Source organism: Hesperophylax consimilis, chromosome 8 (genome assembly GCF_061612785.1).
Source record: "Hesperophylax consimilis isolate HC1 chromosome 8, BYU_Hcon_1.0, whole genome shotgun sequence".
Classification (NCBI taxonomy): domain Eukaryota; kingdom Metazoa; phylum Arthropoda; class Insecta; order Trichoptera; family Limnephilidae; genus Hesperophylax; species Hesperophylax consimilis.
This window is the reverse complement of record NC_142843.1, coordinates 29,533,857-29,553,034: the sequence shown is the minus strand read 5'-3', so window position 1 is coordinate 29,553,034 and position 19,178 is coordinate 29,533,857. Positions and strand designations below refer to the sequence as shown.

Below are 19,178 nucleotides of genomic sequence, written 5' to 3'. Positions count from 1 at the left end.
GGAAATGCAAAATGCAAAATGGGTATTTTCCATTTTGCATTTTAAATGCTTTTCTAAAAACCATTTTGCATTTTGCATTTTAAATGCTTTTCTCAATGCATTTTCATTTTAAATGCTTTTTTGCAACATTCTTCCTACTATCTCAACTCATATTTTTTTCATAAGCCCCAAATATCAGTCGGTCCTCAACCTCGCTATGAGAGATAATTTACATTTATCAAGTTGCTCCCTGGTAGGAGCCCTGGCAATTGAGTGATACCATTACAAAAAATACTGATTCAAATACTGAACAGGGGCCATGACGCTGTAATATTAAATGTTAGATAGCAGTTTCTATGTTTTTACGTTGGCAACATTATTCCCGCGCAAATTTGTTGTGGTTTCATAATCTGTAGTCTTGGTGTTTTTGGATTTACCATCTTGTAATATATTGGTTCTACATTGATGTCCATTATTAAATGACAAAATTGTTTAAAAATTCTATAATTATTTTAATTGTTTGACCTGAGAAACCATTTTGCATTTTCAATGCATTTTGAAAATAGGTATTTTGCATTTTGCATTTGAAATGCTTTTCTAAAAACCATTTTGCATTTTGCATTTTCAAATGGAAAAGTTTTGACCCATTTCCATTTTGCATTTCAAATGGTTTTGGGTACCCATTTTGCACATCTATGGCCATATCTGAGTTAACTACTGAATTCCCAAATGACATTTTTGCTGACCTCTGTGCCTCAACCCTCCTTAGCTGCCTTTCGTTTTCCAATTTAACACAGTATAACGAAATTTATAATACTCACGGACGAATTGTAGATCTCGTGCTTTGTAATACTACGGTCATCGTCTCCGCGGCTGACTCGCCACTAGTAATCGAAGATGCACATCATAAATCTATTATATTTGAACTAAATGTTCAATAAAGTTAACTATGAGGTAGTTAATGATGCTCTCATAAACAGTGATTGGTCCTCTGTCGTTAATGCACAGGACGTAGATGCTGCGGTACATCATTTTTATGGTATTATTGATGCCCTGATAGATGATCTGGTTCCAAAGAAAGTAAACAAATCAACCAAATTCCCAACATGGTATTCAACGGTTTTAATTAATATAACTAAAGAAAAATTTAAAATTTTCTTGCCTGGAAACGGTGCAGGAATCCTCTAGATTACCAATCTTTCTCAATACTCCGCAAAAGACAAAAGAAAATTTCTAGTCATACTCATAACGTCTACATTGTTCGATTGGAATCAGATATACAAAATAATGTAAAAAAAAATCGAATTATGTTAAGACGCAAAGAAAATCTCCCTCTCTACCAGAACATATGACCTATCATTCGACAACGGCACACGACAGCAAAAGAAGTTACAAACTTGTTCGCTGATTACTTCTTAACGGTCTTTAGAAATGAATTTCCAACACTCATTGTTAATAATAAAGAAGATCCTCTGAATAACACATTAATATCCTCAATTAGAATAAATGAAGAAATCACCTTGAAATACTTTTCAAGCATAGATATTAAAAAAGGACCAGGAATTGATAGGCTATCTATAAAAATCACTAACAGAAGGAACGTTTCCCCTCAAGTGGAAATCAGCCGTTATCACACCCATCTATAAAACCTGTGATAAGCATGACGTTAAAAACTACCGTCCGATTTCCCAACTTCCTATTTTAAGCAAAGTTCTAGTAAAAATTGTCTTTGATCAATTTTACTCGGCTATTTCCACAATCATTACACCGAATCAGCACGGATTCAAGAGAGGTCGATCTACGACATCCAACCTGGCCCTTTTCATTAACTTCTTGCATAGCAAGATGGATAACAAAGAGCAGGTTGATACTATGTATACAGACTTCTCTAAGGCTTTCGATTGCGTAATACACTCAACTCTTGTGAAAAACCTCAGCCTAATTGGTATACACGGTGACCTGTTTAGATGGATCAAATCTTACATTAGTAACCGTAATCAAGTAATCTTAATCAACGTTGTCTTCTCAAAATCTATCGAGGTAAAATCTGGTGTCCCCCAAGGGTCCCACCTAGGTCCGCTAATGTTCAACATTTATATAAATGACATTGGGTCATGTTTTCAAAATTCCAAATATGAACTTTATGCCGATGACATGAAAATATTCAAAGTTATTCATTCTCTTTCTGACTGCGAAGCGTTACAGAGTGACCTAGATAGGCTAAAGTTAACTGTCTAGATATAAACGTTTCTAAATGTCACACTATGACATTCACCAGAAATAAACAGGTAATTAAGTACTCATATTCACTCAACAATGAACTTGTCATCTCTAAAACGGAATGTAAAGACCTCGGCGTTTACCTTAATAGCAAACTTATATTTAATAAGCACATTGACTCAATCGTTAATAGGTTGTATAAAATGCTTGGTTTCGTGCTACATGTAAGTAAAATATTCAGTAATCCGCGTACAATTGTAATGTTATATTTCGCATTAGTCAGAAGTACACTGGAATATGCATCGCCTATTTGGAATCCACAATATAAAGTTTACATAGATAGTATAGAACGTATCCAAAACAAATTTGTAAAATATATTACCTACAGATTCAACAATAACTTTGAGTGTACATTTAAAACTATGCAGCGAAGACGAGCAGTAGCTGACTCAATATTTATACACAGAATTTTAAACAATGACATTGACTGTACTGAACTTCTGTCCCTTATTAACTTTAACATACCTTTGAGACGTACACGACATACAGTGCTATTCTACGCTCTAAATTATAAAACAAATGCAGCATCTAATTCGACAATTAACCCAGCTCTTCATACTCTAAATAATATTTGTCTTAACTCTAACATTGACATTTTTTCGGATTCACAGCCCAAATTCAAACATGGCATCATGTCAATAATTTAAACTATTCAATGCGCATACATACAGACACACACACACACAAACACACCCTCACACACACACACACACACACACACACACACGGCGGATGAAATAATACTAAAAGAATGAATTTACTTTCATAAATTGAAAAAAGAAAAAAAAAAAAATTCGCATTAAAAAATAAATAAACAGTTCATTTTTAAGTATTGGTAAGTAGTTCATGCAATACATACTCATAGATTTCCTACGAATACTGTCATTCCTTGGTGATTGATTTATTCACAAGATGATGCTGGAACTAAGGAGTTTTCGCACTAGGTGAATCATTTCTTGAGACCAGTTCACCAGAAGGGTGCAAAACCGTGGATGCAACCACCGAAGAACATTGTCGAGGCGCTGCAATAGCAAGGGAGCTAAAAAATATCATATGCTAATTTTTTGTGTTATTTCAGTACCTTCTATGGGCCCATCCGATGTGACTGCTAACGCCACGTCGTCCACTACAATAGTGGTTGTTTGGGGCTCCGTACCACCTAACCACCAGAACGGAATTGTGGAAGGCTACAAGGTTTGCTACGCCCCCCTTTCGTCCCCATCTCTGCCCGTGTCACTCTCCCTACGAGTTACACCGCCGGAATGCAAACTGATCCCGTCCAATCAAACCCACACATCAACACTTACCGAATTGAGGAAATATGTTAATTATCAAATCCAAGTGCTGGCCTACACTAGGCTAGGAGATGGTTCATTGAGTAAACCTCCAATCACAGTTCAAACTTTCGAAGATGGTAAGTCATATGTCTTACTAGACTTACAAGTCATATTTACATATAATGTTAGGAATGAATTCTAAAAGGTTTCTGTATGTTTTTTAGCTCCCGGCATGCCGTCTAATGTTTCATTTCCCGATGTCTCATTTACAACAGCTAGAATTATATGGGATGTTCCCGAGGATCCAAATGGTGAAATATTGGCCTACCGAGTCACTTATCATCTTAACAGTACCAAAGAACTCATATTTTCACGAGAGTTTTTACCGTCAGACAGAACCTTCAGGTAAGCTTTATAGCTGGTAGTTTGTTTATGAACTAAGAGTAGAAGGGTATGGTTTAACAGGTTCGCTGCTAGATTAGGACAGAGAAGGCTTGAAAAACTCCAAAGTATTTTTCTTATCATTTTGGTTCTACGTTTCAATTATAAAATAAGTCCAAAGTATTATTTGAATTTTCTTTTGATGGTTTCATTTAAGCACAATGCCAGAATAATAATAACACGTTGCGACGAGCAATGAAAGTTATATTGATACAATACGCCTATTGGCGTGTTCGGAGTTTCTCGAAACATTCAGCATTCTCACAGCCAAAAGTATTATTGCTATTGATTTTTGGGATATTGTGCCGTGTTGCGCTTCCTCTTTCTTGACCCAAAGTTTCAGATAACCTTGCTGTGTCCATCATCAGGGCAGATGTAAAAATGTCATACACATATGCACATGGAAATTATGTAGTATAATTGGAAATCTTGAATGTTTGAAAATTTATTACATATTGTTTTTAATTGTGGTTATTGGAGAAAGTTTTCATGGCTCCTGTAAGCATTATGCACGCTATTGTGCAATCTCACATGTTTTGACTTACTCAACAACGGTTCCTGTCTCTTTTATAAAGATCATCAGAAGTATGGTGATTCTTCTAGTTTGACAATATGGCCCCTCTAATATCCCATTAGTACGGGACGTGAGGCACCATAAACGATTCAGTGATTCAGTAAATAATTTACAACGTCTTCTATTTCCAGGGCAACTGGTCTAACATCTGAGCGCTATTACCTGTTCACGGTGACCGCCCAGACAAGGATCGGCTGGGGACAGACGGCGCGAGCCTTGGTGCTCACCACCAATAACCGCAACCCCCCCCAGCCCCCCTCACAGCCCCAAGTGTCCCAGGGGCAGCTGCAGCCACATCATATTACCTTCTCATGGACCCCCGGGAGAGATGGATATGCACCTCTCAGGTTTGTTGTTGATTGATTGATTCAAATTTGTTCTGTGGTGATAATGTAAATCCCACCGTAGAAGCCAAAGACAGAATGTTGAATGTTGATTAAATTAACAATCAGTATTATTTAAACTTCACAATCTATTTTACAATATTACAGTATCACATAAAAAATATGAATGTTATGTTTTTTGTAAAATAAATATTATTGGAGATTTATGTAATGATGGTAAATAATTTAAAAGACACCACCTGCTTTTGTACTTCCATTACGCCCGTGGCATGCACAGAGTTTTGGATCAGGGTAGGTAGAAGGGAAAACAGCAAATTCACCAAAAAAAAAAACTTATCACGGACAACTATTTGTGCAAGTTTTCGCTAAGAGTGGCTAAGCCGATATGCTGTAGCCAATTTGATTGGGATTTCACAAGCAGAATCATTTGTCCATGAATATTACAAGCCTATAAATGGATACACAAAATTTTAATTTTTTTTTTCGCTAAATAAACACAGCCAATAATATTTTGCAAGAAAGCCAACATATAATATTATCATTATTTAGTTAGTAAAGTTGTACTAATTTATAAAGGTACCGACAGATGGCACTGATTGCTATATTTGCTAGCTGTCGCCATTTGTTCTGCAACGCTCTGCCTATTTAAACACTAACACAGACCAGTAATCTACTGAATACGCACATATATTGTGTATTATAAAGTTAAAATTGAATACAATGTATAAGACGTGAGCCACATTTGACTACTTAGTTTCTACTTTTGACATGTTATAGTGCGCGGTCGGTATGTTGCGCAAGGCACTGCGATTCATACCTGGAACTTTGTTCATATCCTACGAAAAGTGCCAACATTCTATGTGATTGAAGGAAGCATCTTTGGTTGATAAATAACATCAGATTTGATATACGAGGATACTCAATTAATATCTGTTACGTGTAAGCTGAATTATTATGAGCTTAGCGCTGGGATCATGGAATATATGATGCGCATTTTGGCTATAAATTAGTATATGATATTTTCAGCTGAACCTACATATTATATCTATCCGATGAAGTTAATGATTGCTGCACTTTCAAAAAGAAACAAGAAGAAATTGCTTTGAAATATTTAAATCTTTATTCTGTATGAATCTTATTTTTATAATAAAATGTTTATCTTCAACAGATACTACACAGTGCAACTGCGAGAGAACGATGCTACGTGGCAGTCCATACCTGAAAGGGTTGATCCGTTTGTCACCTCATACACAGCGAGTGATCTGAAACCCTTCACTTCCTACGAGTTCAGAATCAGAGCCACCAATGATATTGGACCAAGCCGATACAGCAAAGAATCGGCCAAAGTGAGGACCCTGCCTGCTGGTTAGTAAACACCAAATTTATTACTTTAAATATTAGTTACTGTAATAATTGTGATGACCTAGGATAAGCGTAAGATTTAAATACGCTGTCATCCATATAAGCACTTGTCTTTTTATTAACTTTCTTCACAACACATTACGAAAATACGAACAGCAAGGAAGCCATTGTTCCCTATGTAGTAATCTTACGATCTGTTGGTCTGTAATGCCAGTAAACCCAATTTATCTCTTAACTCTTGGGGTGCCGACGCAAAATTTAGGACGCCATATCCACATTGATACGTCCGTTAAGCGATTATGAAGTGACATCTATTGGAACTCTTTAAAACTACTAGTAAAGCCACCTATGCTTTTTAACTCAAACTATCACAATATGAATACAAAATTTGTGTTTCGATAATTCAGATTCAATATTTTTTTTGTTTTCAGCGCCGAGTAAAAGTGTGCAAGGTCTAAGAGTAGTGCCGATCACTACGAACAGCGTCAAGGTCTTCTGGACTCCTGTTGAACAGAGATATTGGAGTGGAGACACGGAAACTGGAGGCTATAGAATTGTATACCAGCCTGTATCTGATTTCCCTACAGTTTTGCAGACTCCGCTGAAAGAAAATGTCATGGGAATAAAGGTTGGTATTTTTTCCTGTTTAAATTACATACTACATAATATTTTTCTGTTATTAATTGTTCTTAGGAAGGTTAATTCCGCATTTGCAAGATTTTTCTGTTGATATTTTGAACCTCTTATGTGACATTTTATTTAAATAGATCGTTTCAATAGTGCAAACGCAAAGAATCGGTCATCTATCTGACCAATTCTTTGACAAAGGGTTTGAGGGATTAAGTACTCGAGCAATGAAGATTTCCGGGTGTTCGATTTAATTAACATCATACCTCCAAATATTATTTTAGAAACATATGAACTGCTTACTGCAGTTTAAAGCCAATGTTTCCACCTAATTTTCACTGTTTACCCATATTTTAAGATTTTTTTTATTTTTAATAATTGTTTAATTTATTTTAATTCATCAAAATTCACCTACCTAAATTTGTGTAGCCATCACTCAAGTGGTTATGGTCAAACAGCATTTTCTACTTAAAACATACAGGGAATTATATAACAAACAATTTATATATCGATTATTAATATTGGTATGTTTTTTTGTAGGTAACTTTGTTTGACTTTAAGCCCTCGAATTATTGGTATACTCGTTGTTTGACTTTAAACCCTAGAATTCTTTTTGTGTTTTTTGTAGATATCGTTGTTTGACATTAAGCCCTCGAGTTGGTCACTTGTACGTACACTGTACACTTTTTGAACCAGTGTGTGCCCACTTTAACAACTTCCGCTGATTATTCAACAACAGACTGATTATTGTTAAAACTTTACACTTAAACACACTCTTCAAGTCTGCCTTGATGATGGACACTGTAAATGTTGGCTAAAGGAGGAGAAATGCAACGCAGCATAATACCCCAAACACGATAATAAAAATGCTGAAATGTAATGTTTTGTTTCATTCCAGACTGACGAAATCGTTCTGACTGACCTGGCCGTGGACACCAACTATGAGATAGCCGTGGGAGCCTTCAACTCGCAGGGCGAGGGCCCCGCGGGCCCCGTGGCGGCCGTGTGGGTTGGCGAGGCCGTGCCCACGGCGCCCCCGCGCGAGGTGGCCGCCACCCCGCTGTCCCCCACCGAGGTGCATCTCACCTGGAAGCCGCTGCTGCATAGCGCGCAGAATGGAGATCTGCTAGGATATAAGGTGACACAAAAAAAAGGGTGACCAGATAATTCATCACATCTTTAAAATGTTATATAAAGTCATGGAAAGTGATGAAACAAAAACTTTATTAACTGTAGGTTAGGTTAGGTTATAAAAAAAAAATTCTTCGTTTCTAATGACTTTATATCACTTTTTAAGAGTGTGTTGAATTTTCACTGTGTTGAGTTATCATGGAACCCAAAAAAAGACATATAAAAATTTTTAAAGTTGTAATTTATAGTAAAGCAATAGACAAAAAAAGTATATACAAAATAAGTTATCATTATAATGTACAATGGAGATGAGTAGCATTCTAAAATCATACATTTTCTTTTTAAACTATTTATTTATACATATTTGTGGTCCACCAATGCATGGATTATTCATGCATCATGTCTCGTGCAAAGTAGCGTATCGTTATGTTAAAGTATCAGTAACTAAATGTTCGATATTTCAATGTTTTTTCCTTCATTTTGAAGAAATAATAATATTTGTTTGATGAGGTCTGCAGGGTGACGCCTGAGGCCATAAACTGACATGCAGACTGGGGGTTGAGTGAATCTATTAACCCAACATTGCGTTTTACGCAGAGTCCAAGTCCATGCGAACGTGATTTCAGTAAAATGATTTATTCCAATTGAAATTCATTTCCAAGAAGAGAAATCGCGTTAGCATGGACTTCGCTCCTCTTATAAAACGCACCGTTAGACTAATGCAAAAGGCGCAGACGAGTGAGTCTGCGCTGGATAGTAAATTAAAACCGATTTTCCTACTTTAGGTGTTCTACTTGGTCACTGATTCTCCCCAAGAGCAAACGCTACCTACCGGCAAAAGAATCGAAGAAGAGATTGAAATTGTGCCAGCAACATCCACCAGTCACAGCCTGGTGTTCCTGGACAAGTACACGGAGTACCGAATCCAAATCCTGGCCTTCAATCCTGCCGGCGATGGGCCCAGGTCCGGAGCCATCTCCGTGAGAACCCACCAGGGGCTGCCCGGACCTCCTGAAGTTCTGAACTTCACCGATATAACCATGACCAGCATGAGGGTCAACTGGGATCCACCGAAGAAGAAGAACGGTGTGATTGTGGGATATATAGTGACGTATGAGACTACGCAGCAAAATGAAAGTAAGTACATCATAATCTAACTGTAAAATTGCGGAGTAACTTTGTGTTTACTTTGTTAGCTATAAAATTCTTATATATTTATTTGGTGTGGACCGGGACAACAATGTATTCCTTTATTCATTACCTTTTAAACTTTTTAGGGTACTTTTTTCACCTAACTGCCTAGTTATCCGTAATATGTGCCTACATGTCCATAATACAGTGGTCGAATTAATTTATATATTTCAATAAATGTGGTTCATACATGAAGAGTAAAATAATGCTTAACACATTATTTAATAATCGTTTAATTTCAAACCTCAAGTGTTTTATGAAAATAATTTAATAATATTGTGTTTGTTCTTTGGTGGGAAACAAATACGTCACACCAACAATAAAGCAAACTTTTTGTTAAAAACTCATCACCATTGACTGTCAATCGCCTTAACTCAATGATCACTTTGCAGACTAAATTGATTCTAAGTAGCAAATCATCATTTTAAGTAGCAAATCAGCCAAAAAAAATGATTATCATTGACTGCAACCTTAATTCAAAAATAACTTTGTAGATTAAGTAGTGTGCATCTGTTTATAAGTAGAACATCATCATTCTAACTAGCAAATATGCCACTGCCAATCGCCATAATTCAAATACCCACCACTTTGCAGATTTAGGATGGGTTGTTTCACAAAATTTTAACAATTCATCAAATTTCGAAGTTAGTTTTCAAGTTCTCTGAAATTTTTATAAATTTTTTTTTTTATGTCAGATTCTAACTAGCAATATTTTATTCCAGAATTCAGCAAGCAGGTGAAACAGAAAGTATCGGACACAAGTCTGGTAGTAGGCGGGCTCGAGGAAGAGGTGGGCTACACATTCAGCGTGCGCGCCATGACCTTGGACTTGGGCCCCGCGGTATGGGGCAACGTCAGCACGGGGCCTCAGCCTGGGTCCCCTGCCGCCCCCCGCCAGCTGGCGCTCACCAGGACCCCCGCCGGAGTAGACATGCACTGGCTCAACTCGCCCAGCGGAAAGGGGCCACTCCTTGGATACTACATTGAAACTAGAAAGAAAGGTCAGTACAACTATACATATTTTGCTTCTAAAACGGATCCACTTTTTATACTCTGTTTGACTTTATTCCAGATTTAGAATCACTTTATTTTGTGCCAACCGATTTACCGTGCTGCGGGCACCGTGAAACTGGTACATATTTAAATAAACAAGGATTTTTATAACATCTCGGTCTGGGGTGGAAAATAATTTAAGTGCTAGAATTAACATTTTAATAAATATCTAGAAAAGCACATACAACTTTAAAAAAAAATGCTTTGTAATATTGAACGTTTTAATGATTGTCATAATAACTGTATGTATGATTATAATCCAGATTAATTTGTTTGCTTATAATAATATGCTTGAATTAAATTTTACTTTCACAAATGTCAGCCATTGAACGAAATACATATGTACAATAGTTATTTTGCTTTATATTTACGTAATATATTTTATTATAATATGTACCGATAACAATAATTTTGCTTACAATAAAATTGCGTAATTATTATGTATTATTATCTGCAATAAGTTCTGATAAAGATGATGGTGATTTTTCTTACTACAGCAAAGGAAACATGGCAGTCCTGTAAGTTTCCTTATGTATTTTCATCACGCACATTTTACATACATACGCACAGACATTTGTGCCATGCATGCCATTCCCCCATTTTCTTTCTAGTCTTTTCATAGTTGTAACTAAAACCTTTAGACTACCACCTTCATACAAAAACATACAATATTTGCAATAGACTTTCTTTTTACTGCTACTTTTTATTATATTTATTACTAAACAAATTCCACTTTTATAATATTCCGTGCACAATATTGCTATCTCCCTTTTTTATTAAAGACTCATAAGATATACTTACTTGTATCTATAAACTATAAACCTATCCATGTCTTATTTGCTTTCTTAGTTTTATATATATTTTCTGTTGCCCTATTTGTGTATTTTTAATGGATTGAATAATAAATACACCTCTTCACTCTTTGAATATTGAATGAATTTATCATACATAATGTATGCAATTTCTATGCCACACAATCAAGACCATGTAAGGTCTGAGAAAAATTTTGATGGGAAAATAATGTTACCATTTTTGGTTTGTTTTTTTTCTTTCCCTCACAATTTTTTGTTACAAGTATGGTGTCAATATGTGCTTTATTTTCAAGGAAGTGAATTAGTTTCATTTGTAAAGTTTCCCAACCTTTTTAGACCTGCAGACCGGCAAATTTTTTAGTATTACTAAGACTAAGATTCGCACTAGTTTTGCCACTACAATAAGTTTTTTTTAGTACCTACTGGTTTGAGATCTAATTTGAGGGCTAACTGCGCTCCGGTGGGCATTTTTGTTCAGGCCCTCGAGCTATAATAATTTCTGGTGAAACTATTTCTATCATTATTTTTTTTTTAATCTCATTGAAAAATTAACTACAACATACTTTGCAGCGGAATAAAACTTTTGCAGTTGATTCAGCTATTCCACCTATTTCCTCAGACCATTCTCATGTTCTGATACAATTTGAATTTACACGAAATATGAGTTAAAAGGGCACTCTGTATAACACAAAGGAGATAAACCATCCTTGTATTCTGACTGCAGAAATAAAAATTTCTAAGTTCAGTGAAGAAGTAATTATTGGTATACATAGTTATGCACAACCCTAAGTTAACTATATCTACGCTCTGATACTAAGTTAAGTTTTTCACTATCCTGACTTTATCGTCGCATAATATTTACATTGCATTGTATGTGTGCGTCAGTAGTTTCATCCAGATACCATGAGTAGCGGATGAACCGTTGACAACTAGCAAGTAAGCTAAGAAATACACTGGTGGGAGGGCCCCAATATATATTACAAGAATCACATTGGATTTCAAACACTTTATTTTGCCTTTTATGATGCTTAATTATTTATTTTATAGTTGTGAATCACTGACGTGCATTGTGCAGGCTGTCTGGATGAAGCCATTGAGTAGTTCATTATCTGTAGCGCCCGAATCTTTTGCGGACCGGCAGTTGGGAAACGCTGATTTAGAAGACTTGCTTTTAAATTTTGCATAATTCTATATCCTCATAAACTTTCAGACGATTCACGCTGGGAGACTATCACAAGGACCAGCAACGGACCTCTGGAAGACTTTTCCATCTCCTACCAGACCCTGCTGCCTTCCACTGGCTACTCCTTCAGGGTGATAGCCTACAACAGCTTTGGAATCAGCTACCCGGCGTACACCGACGACATCATCGTGACTCCGTCCAAGCTGTATCTGGAATATGGCTATCTGCAGCACCGGCCATTCTACAGGCAGACTTGGTTCATGGTGGCTTTGGCCGCTATTTCTATTATCATCATCATTATGGTGATAGCGGTGCTCTGTGTGAAAAGCAAAAGCTACAAGTATAAGCGTAAGTATTCAAACATAACAGCATTTTTTACTTGAATTTTGTTAGAGTATAATAATATATGTAATAATAATTTTGATCTATAATAAAACCATTTATTTTTTTATGTTGGTACCTATTTAACTGCCAGAAAATTAGACTGTATAGCATATTGTTTTTTCAGTAAGAAAATAAGGATACACTTTTTGTAGTAGTTAGTAATATTTGATAAAATCAAAGTAATAATATAGAATTTATTTCAGAAGAAGCCCAAAAGACTTTGGAGGAATCGATGGCGATGGATGCGGAGGAGCGCGGCGAGCTGGCCCTGGACCTGTACCGGGCGCGCCACAACGGCACTCTCGGCAGCACGGGTACCCTCCGCCGGGCTCCAGGGGGCACGCTCGGGGGTGCCCGGGCCAAGACCTCCTCCGCACACCCCCCCGCCCTCAGCAAGTCCCCGCCCCGCCCCTCGCCTGCCTCCGTGGCCTACCACAGCGATGAGGAGAGCCTCAAGGACTATGAGGAGAACCCCGATGATAGTTCCGTCACCGAGAAACCCTCGGAAATCAGCTCTTCGGAATCACAGGTTTGTTTTATTTAATATTTTTGCACTGCAATATGATATTATATTCTTCCCCAATTTAACATTCCAAGTTATTTGACATCTAAACAACAAAAAAATATGGCAGCTGGTGACTTTTTGTGCCAAAAATTTAAGTTTAAATAAAAAGTAATCCTATTTGATGTATTTTGGCAATTTGGTGTAGAACTTCAAATATGTACATACCTATCCATATGTATTATGTATATAAAATTTTATATCTTAGCGCGAAAGTCATATATGCCTTTGTTTATGATCAATCACCTTTAGCTCGTCAATAATATTATGTATGTATTAAATGTATTTTTAACTTACATTTTACAACCTTTGTTACCTCTCAGCTACAAGAAGCACCTAGACAGGAAATAAAATTGGTAATTTATCCATTTATTTAATCCATTGGACATAAATGCACAACGTAGTTAATATTTTTTTATTTTCAAAATTTTAACTATTTTACACTTATAAAATTATGTAGGTAATAATAATGGATGTACGTAATTTGTATGCCAATCTCTGAGATGTTAATATGGTAGTTTTTGTTACAGGGTTCTGAAAGTGAAAATGAGAGTGTGCGCTCCGACCCACATTCGTTTGTGAATCATTACGCCAATGTGAATGACTCCCTCCGCCAGTCGTGGAAAAAGCAAAAGCCAGTGAGAAACTACTCGAGTTACACGGACTCGGAGCCCGAGGGAAGTGCCGTGGTTAGTTTAAACGGGGGACAGATAATAATGAACAATATGGCTCGCTCTCGTGCGCCGCTCCCAGGTTTCTCGTCATTCGTTTGACAGGACGCCTTAGGGAACGACATTGTGATTACAGATACAATTCATATTTAGTAAATTATAGTGAAAAGACTAATTTTTTATTCACATTTAGCGGTGACAAACACACCAAAACAATTTGTATTATGTATTGTATTTCTCATATGACTTCACCACAAATATTTAATAAACCTCGAGACTTTTTTGCACAAATTTTAGATGCCATAATGAACATGAAATTCAGAATTTATTATAGTGTTTTAAGGACTCATATGTTAAGGAAATATGTACGATTCGAACTACTTATTTCTAATTTCCAAAAATATCATCCTCACTCAAATCTAGAAAAGTATTCTTATGTTTTATACTTACAATTTCATTTTAATATAATGTACCTACCTACTGCTGTTTTGATATAAAACTTTTACATAATGTATGTAGCTAGTTTAAATGATAAATTTTCCCTAAGATTTAAAATTCAACATTCTAGGAAAATTATCACAATCATAGTTAATTATTAAACATAATATTCATCTCACAGTTGTACATATTTTCTATCATATATGATTATTTCTGTGATTTTAAATTGAACTTAAATGAGTAAGAGCTAATGTATAAGAATAGCACGATGAACACAGTTGTAATATTAATGTATTTATTACCTGTAGTCTAGTATTAAATTTACGTTTACAAGTCCAACATACAACGTAAACACCGACTCAACATCTGCTGTAGGCGAACATGAATCAACTGAATGAAATGAATGAAGGAAACCACTAACCTTCAATTATTTACTGCTTTTGAAAAAAAAAACATTTTATTCAATTATTTATCTCTGTAGGTACATAATAATTTCATGGATTTTTTATTTCAACATTCCTTTTAATTACTCTATTTAAATTTTAACTTTAGCTTCGTAATTTTATTTAAAGCGATTTTATGCCAAATTTGAATGGGCCAGTATACTGGAATATAAATTTGTATGGAAAACTTTATAAAAAAATATGTATCCGACTTCTAAAAAGGGATTTTTCTCATCATAGTGTTCAATTTTTTATTATTATTTTTTAAATCTGAACAGTATATTGGTCTGCTGAAATTGGTCATTGATCGGATGCTAACTGTGCCATTATTATACTACATATCATCCACAAATGATTGAAGAGCACCTTCTTGCTGCACGCCGTCAAATTAATGCCAACAATTTTTATACTTACTGCATGAATGCTTAAATACAGGTAAATTATTATTTTTGCTATGTTTTAAAATTTGTATTATTGTTGTTAATTAAATATAAAAAAAAGTAATGATAGGAGTGAATGTAAGTGTTTATCTTTCATTTATGTGATTAAGAAAAATAATTTATAGGGAATTCATTCTTCTGAAATTTAAAAAATTTCATTAAGTGTTTTAGGAAATAAATGCATTTCATTCAAACGTATAGCATGATAAAGAAGCACAAAACCCTACTACACGTATGTTAATAATAATTAACTGTTTCACTGCATTCCCAATATACATAAATATATAAAATAACAGGCATGCGCGGAACTTTTTTTGACAGTCATAGTTTTTTTTTAAAATTAATGCATACAATGTATGCATGTAGCTTTAGAGGCACAGATTGCTTGCATATCACAGAGCAGCAGATGGGTTAAGAAAAGTTTTGCAGTATATCCGTTATTTTATAGTACCTACTATTATCGACACATTTTCATTCAACGTAAAAATACATTTGTCATGTATTTATTAGACATACAATCATAAAAGTATTAGTTGACGAAAACTTGTACATATTTATTTATAATTTTAAGAATATTTATGTTAATATTTCTTTTGAAAATATAGCATTTTTTGTAAATAAACAATGAAAAACATAAAATAATTTTGAGAACAAAATTGTCTGAACTTGTGACCCTAAAAATTATTGACTGTTTTCAGAAAAAACTGATCAATTTTTAATTAAAATTACACTAACTGCTTTCTTTCCAAACATCTCCCTTTTATCATTGTTTTCAGCAAATTCATAAATATATACATATATACAGTACTCTCTCACTAATCCCAAAAACTGGGCAATATCCAATTGGTGTAAGCAACAGATTACATACATATAAAATATGTTAGTAATTAAAACATGTATTTTGTAAAAACAAACACCGCTGGCAATCTTTTGAGTCTTAGCACGCGGCAGACTACTGAATTTTAAATACGAACACCGGCAAATAATAAAGCTTGTTTCTGTGCTTTCGACCATGTAGTAAAAATAACAACGGATTATAATAGTACTCGGAAAACCAAGCGGTGAATTACTGAGAGAATACTGTTTATGAAGTTTTGCTTCAGTAATCTTTATTTTTTTAAAACAAGCACAAGCAGTTCATTAGTCAATTTGCCAAGTTCAGATTATAATGATGTATTTTTTTATTAAAAGTCATGTCACAATCTTTTAAAGCTTTTTAAAAACATTAAAAAATATGAATGGAGTTTGAACAAAGCATATTTCATAATTCAATATTTTATTATCTATTGTTACGAATATGTGGCAGCCAAGTTGAGTTGGCTAAAAAATAGACGCATCAAATGTATGTAGTTATTAGTAGAATAGTAATGGACTATTAGATCCGGTCATTTCACTTGTATAAAGTTATTTCACTGTTTTGATTGATCTCCCCATCATACTATGACACCGGAGAGAATGTAAAATGTGATTCAAAATGGAACCAAAGGGTGTCTATGATTTTATGTAATATTAACACTCATCTGTCATTTTGAACTGAGTAAATTTAGTAAAAGAATAAAAATGTATTACTACTTAATGTATAAAATTGTAAAGTACTGATAGTATTTAATGTATGTAAAAGTAATAATGATAATATTTCACTGCCTTTGTTGATATTTGTAAGAACACAAAATGGATCAACTGAAGTAACATTGACTCTTGTATTTTTCATTAATACATGATCTGTGATTTAAAAGTTTTTTCTTTTTATAATTATGTAATACCTCGATGTTCGCCTTACCTACCCTTTTCCCTAACAATTGGTAGTTTAAATAATTGATAGTTTTTTTTTTATTAAGGTTGACATAAAATTCCCGTGAGCACTTAGGCCATTGAGGTGTTTTTGCACAAAAACGGCGCTATACAAGTCATCCAAGTATTATTATTATTATTATTATTATTAGTATTGTGCTCTCTCCCCTACTTTACCTCATTCCATTATCAGTAACCAGCTCCCTTTTATAAAGTTCACCAGGGTTGTCATAGGATATGTGGCTTGGTTCTACAATGTGTCTTCCCAGGTATCTGAGCCTTGTTCCCAACAGGGCGGGACATTGGCACCAAAGGTGAATTGGAGTCTACATCCTCTTCAAATTTTCTGCATCTATTGGTGTTTTCCACTCCCAAAAACTGCATGTGTCTCCTGAGGTGGCAGTGTCCCATAGTAATCCTACCAGTTCCCTCAGTGAGTTTCTGTCCATATTGAGTATTTGCCTGGTTCGCCAAGGGTCTGATCCGTTTATGAGTACTTTGGATTGCCTCATTCCGGGTGCCCTTTCCCATTCCTCCCAGTGCCGGGATTTAACCCACCTTTCAGTATGTATTTTGGTGTGACAAGCTGTTACACCTACGGCCGGCTTGGATCCCGCAAGTGGTGCTTTCGCCTCTTTCCTTGATAGTCCATCAGTTTGCTCGTTGCCCGTTGGTTCATCGAACCTCCAAAATCGTCGGCTGAGTAATTCATTTTTTATCCGCGGCTGATGCACAGGAATGTGAATTGGAGAGTCAGGCTACGGCTCGGCTGATGCGTGCATTTATGATTGAGAGGCACCCAAGATTCCAATCAAAATTTTGCAAAATGTGTAGGTCAAATAGTACTCAACCTGGGTTTGAAATGTAGCTTATTCTTTATTCTGTTGAAATATTGACATAGATTTTTTATTTTTATTTTATTTTATTAGGAACATTAACAGGTTTATAACATGACATGCATAGAGAGAGAGAAAAAATAAGTAAAAGAATTAGGTTACAACCCAATAACCAATGTTCACATCATGCAATAAAGATAAAGAAGGTTAAAAAGCAATAAACAAACAAAGAAAACAAAGAAAGGTTAAAAACAAATAAATAATAAGAGAAAATGTATATATATATATATATATACAAGTATAAACACATACATACATATATATACATACACATGCATATACACATATAAATACATACGTACACACATACATATACATAGTTTCATACATACATACGCATACATACATGCACACATACATACATACACACACGTACATTTGATATTAAATACAAATAATATGTAAGAGTGATGATGAATAAATGATGAATGTAATGTACTAAATTTAGAAAAGGGTTAATTATTACAATACTCTGTTAACAATTTTTTTTAAAGTTCCTAAGGTACACGACAGGATATCAGCATCAAAATAAGTTTTATTATAATGATTGCAAGTTCTTAGTAAGAAAGAATTTTGCCTGAGACTCGTTGAAGCAATTTCGATATGAAACAATGATTTGTCTCTAGTTTTCTTACTTGGGACTCTAATATTGATTGATGACAAAAGGGCTGGACAGTCAATATGACCACTCAAGACTTTGTGTAAGTAAATCATGTCCGCAGTGTCTCTCCTGCTTTTTAATGTTTTAAGTCCTTAGTGCTTGATAGAGCTTTCCATATCGTAATAACGTAATTGTCTCCTAAAGTTCAAGTGATGTACAAACTTTCTTTGAACAGCTTCAATGCGTTTTGTGTGAATGTTATAGAAAGGATTCCATATGGCAGAAGCGTACTCAAGATGACTACGGACGTAGGAGTAATACAAAATTTTGAGTGTATGGATATTGTTGAATTCCTTTCCAAATACGGAATAAAAATCCTAACATGCTCAATGATTTCTTGACAATCTTATCCATATGTGCCTTGTATGAAAGTTTGTCGTCAATCAGTACACCGAGGTCTCAAATTTGATTGACTTTATTGAGTGGTTGACTGTTTGTAATATGGTAATTATATTCAATTTTATTTTTATTTTTTGTAAAGGTTATTACATAACATTTGGCAGTATTCATGTGGAGATAGTTGACAGTACAATAATCATTAAGCCTATTAAGATCTTGTTGCAGTTTATAACATTCAGTAATAGAGTTAATAGAAAGAAATATTTTCATGTCATCAGCAAAAAGTAAAACTTTAGCAT

The 19,178-nt window shown here is 34.9% G+C and overlaps 1 protein-coding gene across 2 annotated transcripts in view; it reads left to right on the top strand.

Annotated features, from left to right (window-relative positions):
• sdk (sidekick cell adhesion molecule) overlaps positions 1-16,913 on the top strand; it is a 202,764-nt gene extending 185,851 nt beyond the window's left edge. Inside the window, exons 17-28 of one of the 2 annotated variants that reach the window (XM_089634094.1) lie at positions 3,338-3,673; positions 3,761-3,941; positions 4,683-4,898; positions 6,064-6,260; positions 6,689-6,885; positions 7,783-8,022; positions 8,801-9,152; positions 9,929-10,207; positions 10,757-10,777; positions 12,282-12,602; positions 12,842-13,167; positions 13,731-16,913. In XM_089634094.1, coding sequence (XP_089490220.1) covers positions 3,338-3,673; positions 3,761-3,941; positions 4,683-4,898; positions 6,064-6,260; positions 6,689-6,885; positions 7,783-8,022; positions 8,801-9,152; positions 9,929-10,207; positions 10,757-10,777; positions 12,282-12,602; positions 12,842-13,167; positions 13,731-13,973 — 2,909 coding nt within the window. In that variant the 3' untranslated portion in view covers positions 13,974-16,913. The remainder of the gene's footprint in view (positions 1-3,337; positions 3,674-3,760; positions 3,942-4,682; positions 4,899-6,063; positions 6,261-6,688; positions 6,886-7,782; positions 8,023-8,800; positions 9,153-9,928; positions 10,208-10,756; positions 10,778-12,281; positions 12,603-12,841; positions 13,168-13,730) is intronic. The other variant, XM_089634095.1, reaches the window with a different exon arrangement.
• Positions 16,914-19,178: the final 2,265 nt, after the last annotated feature.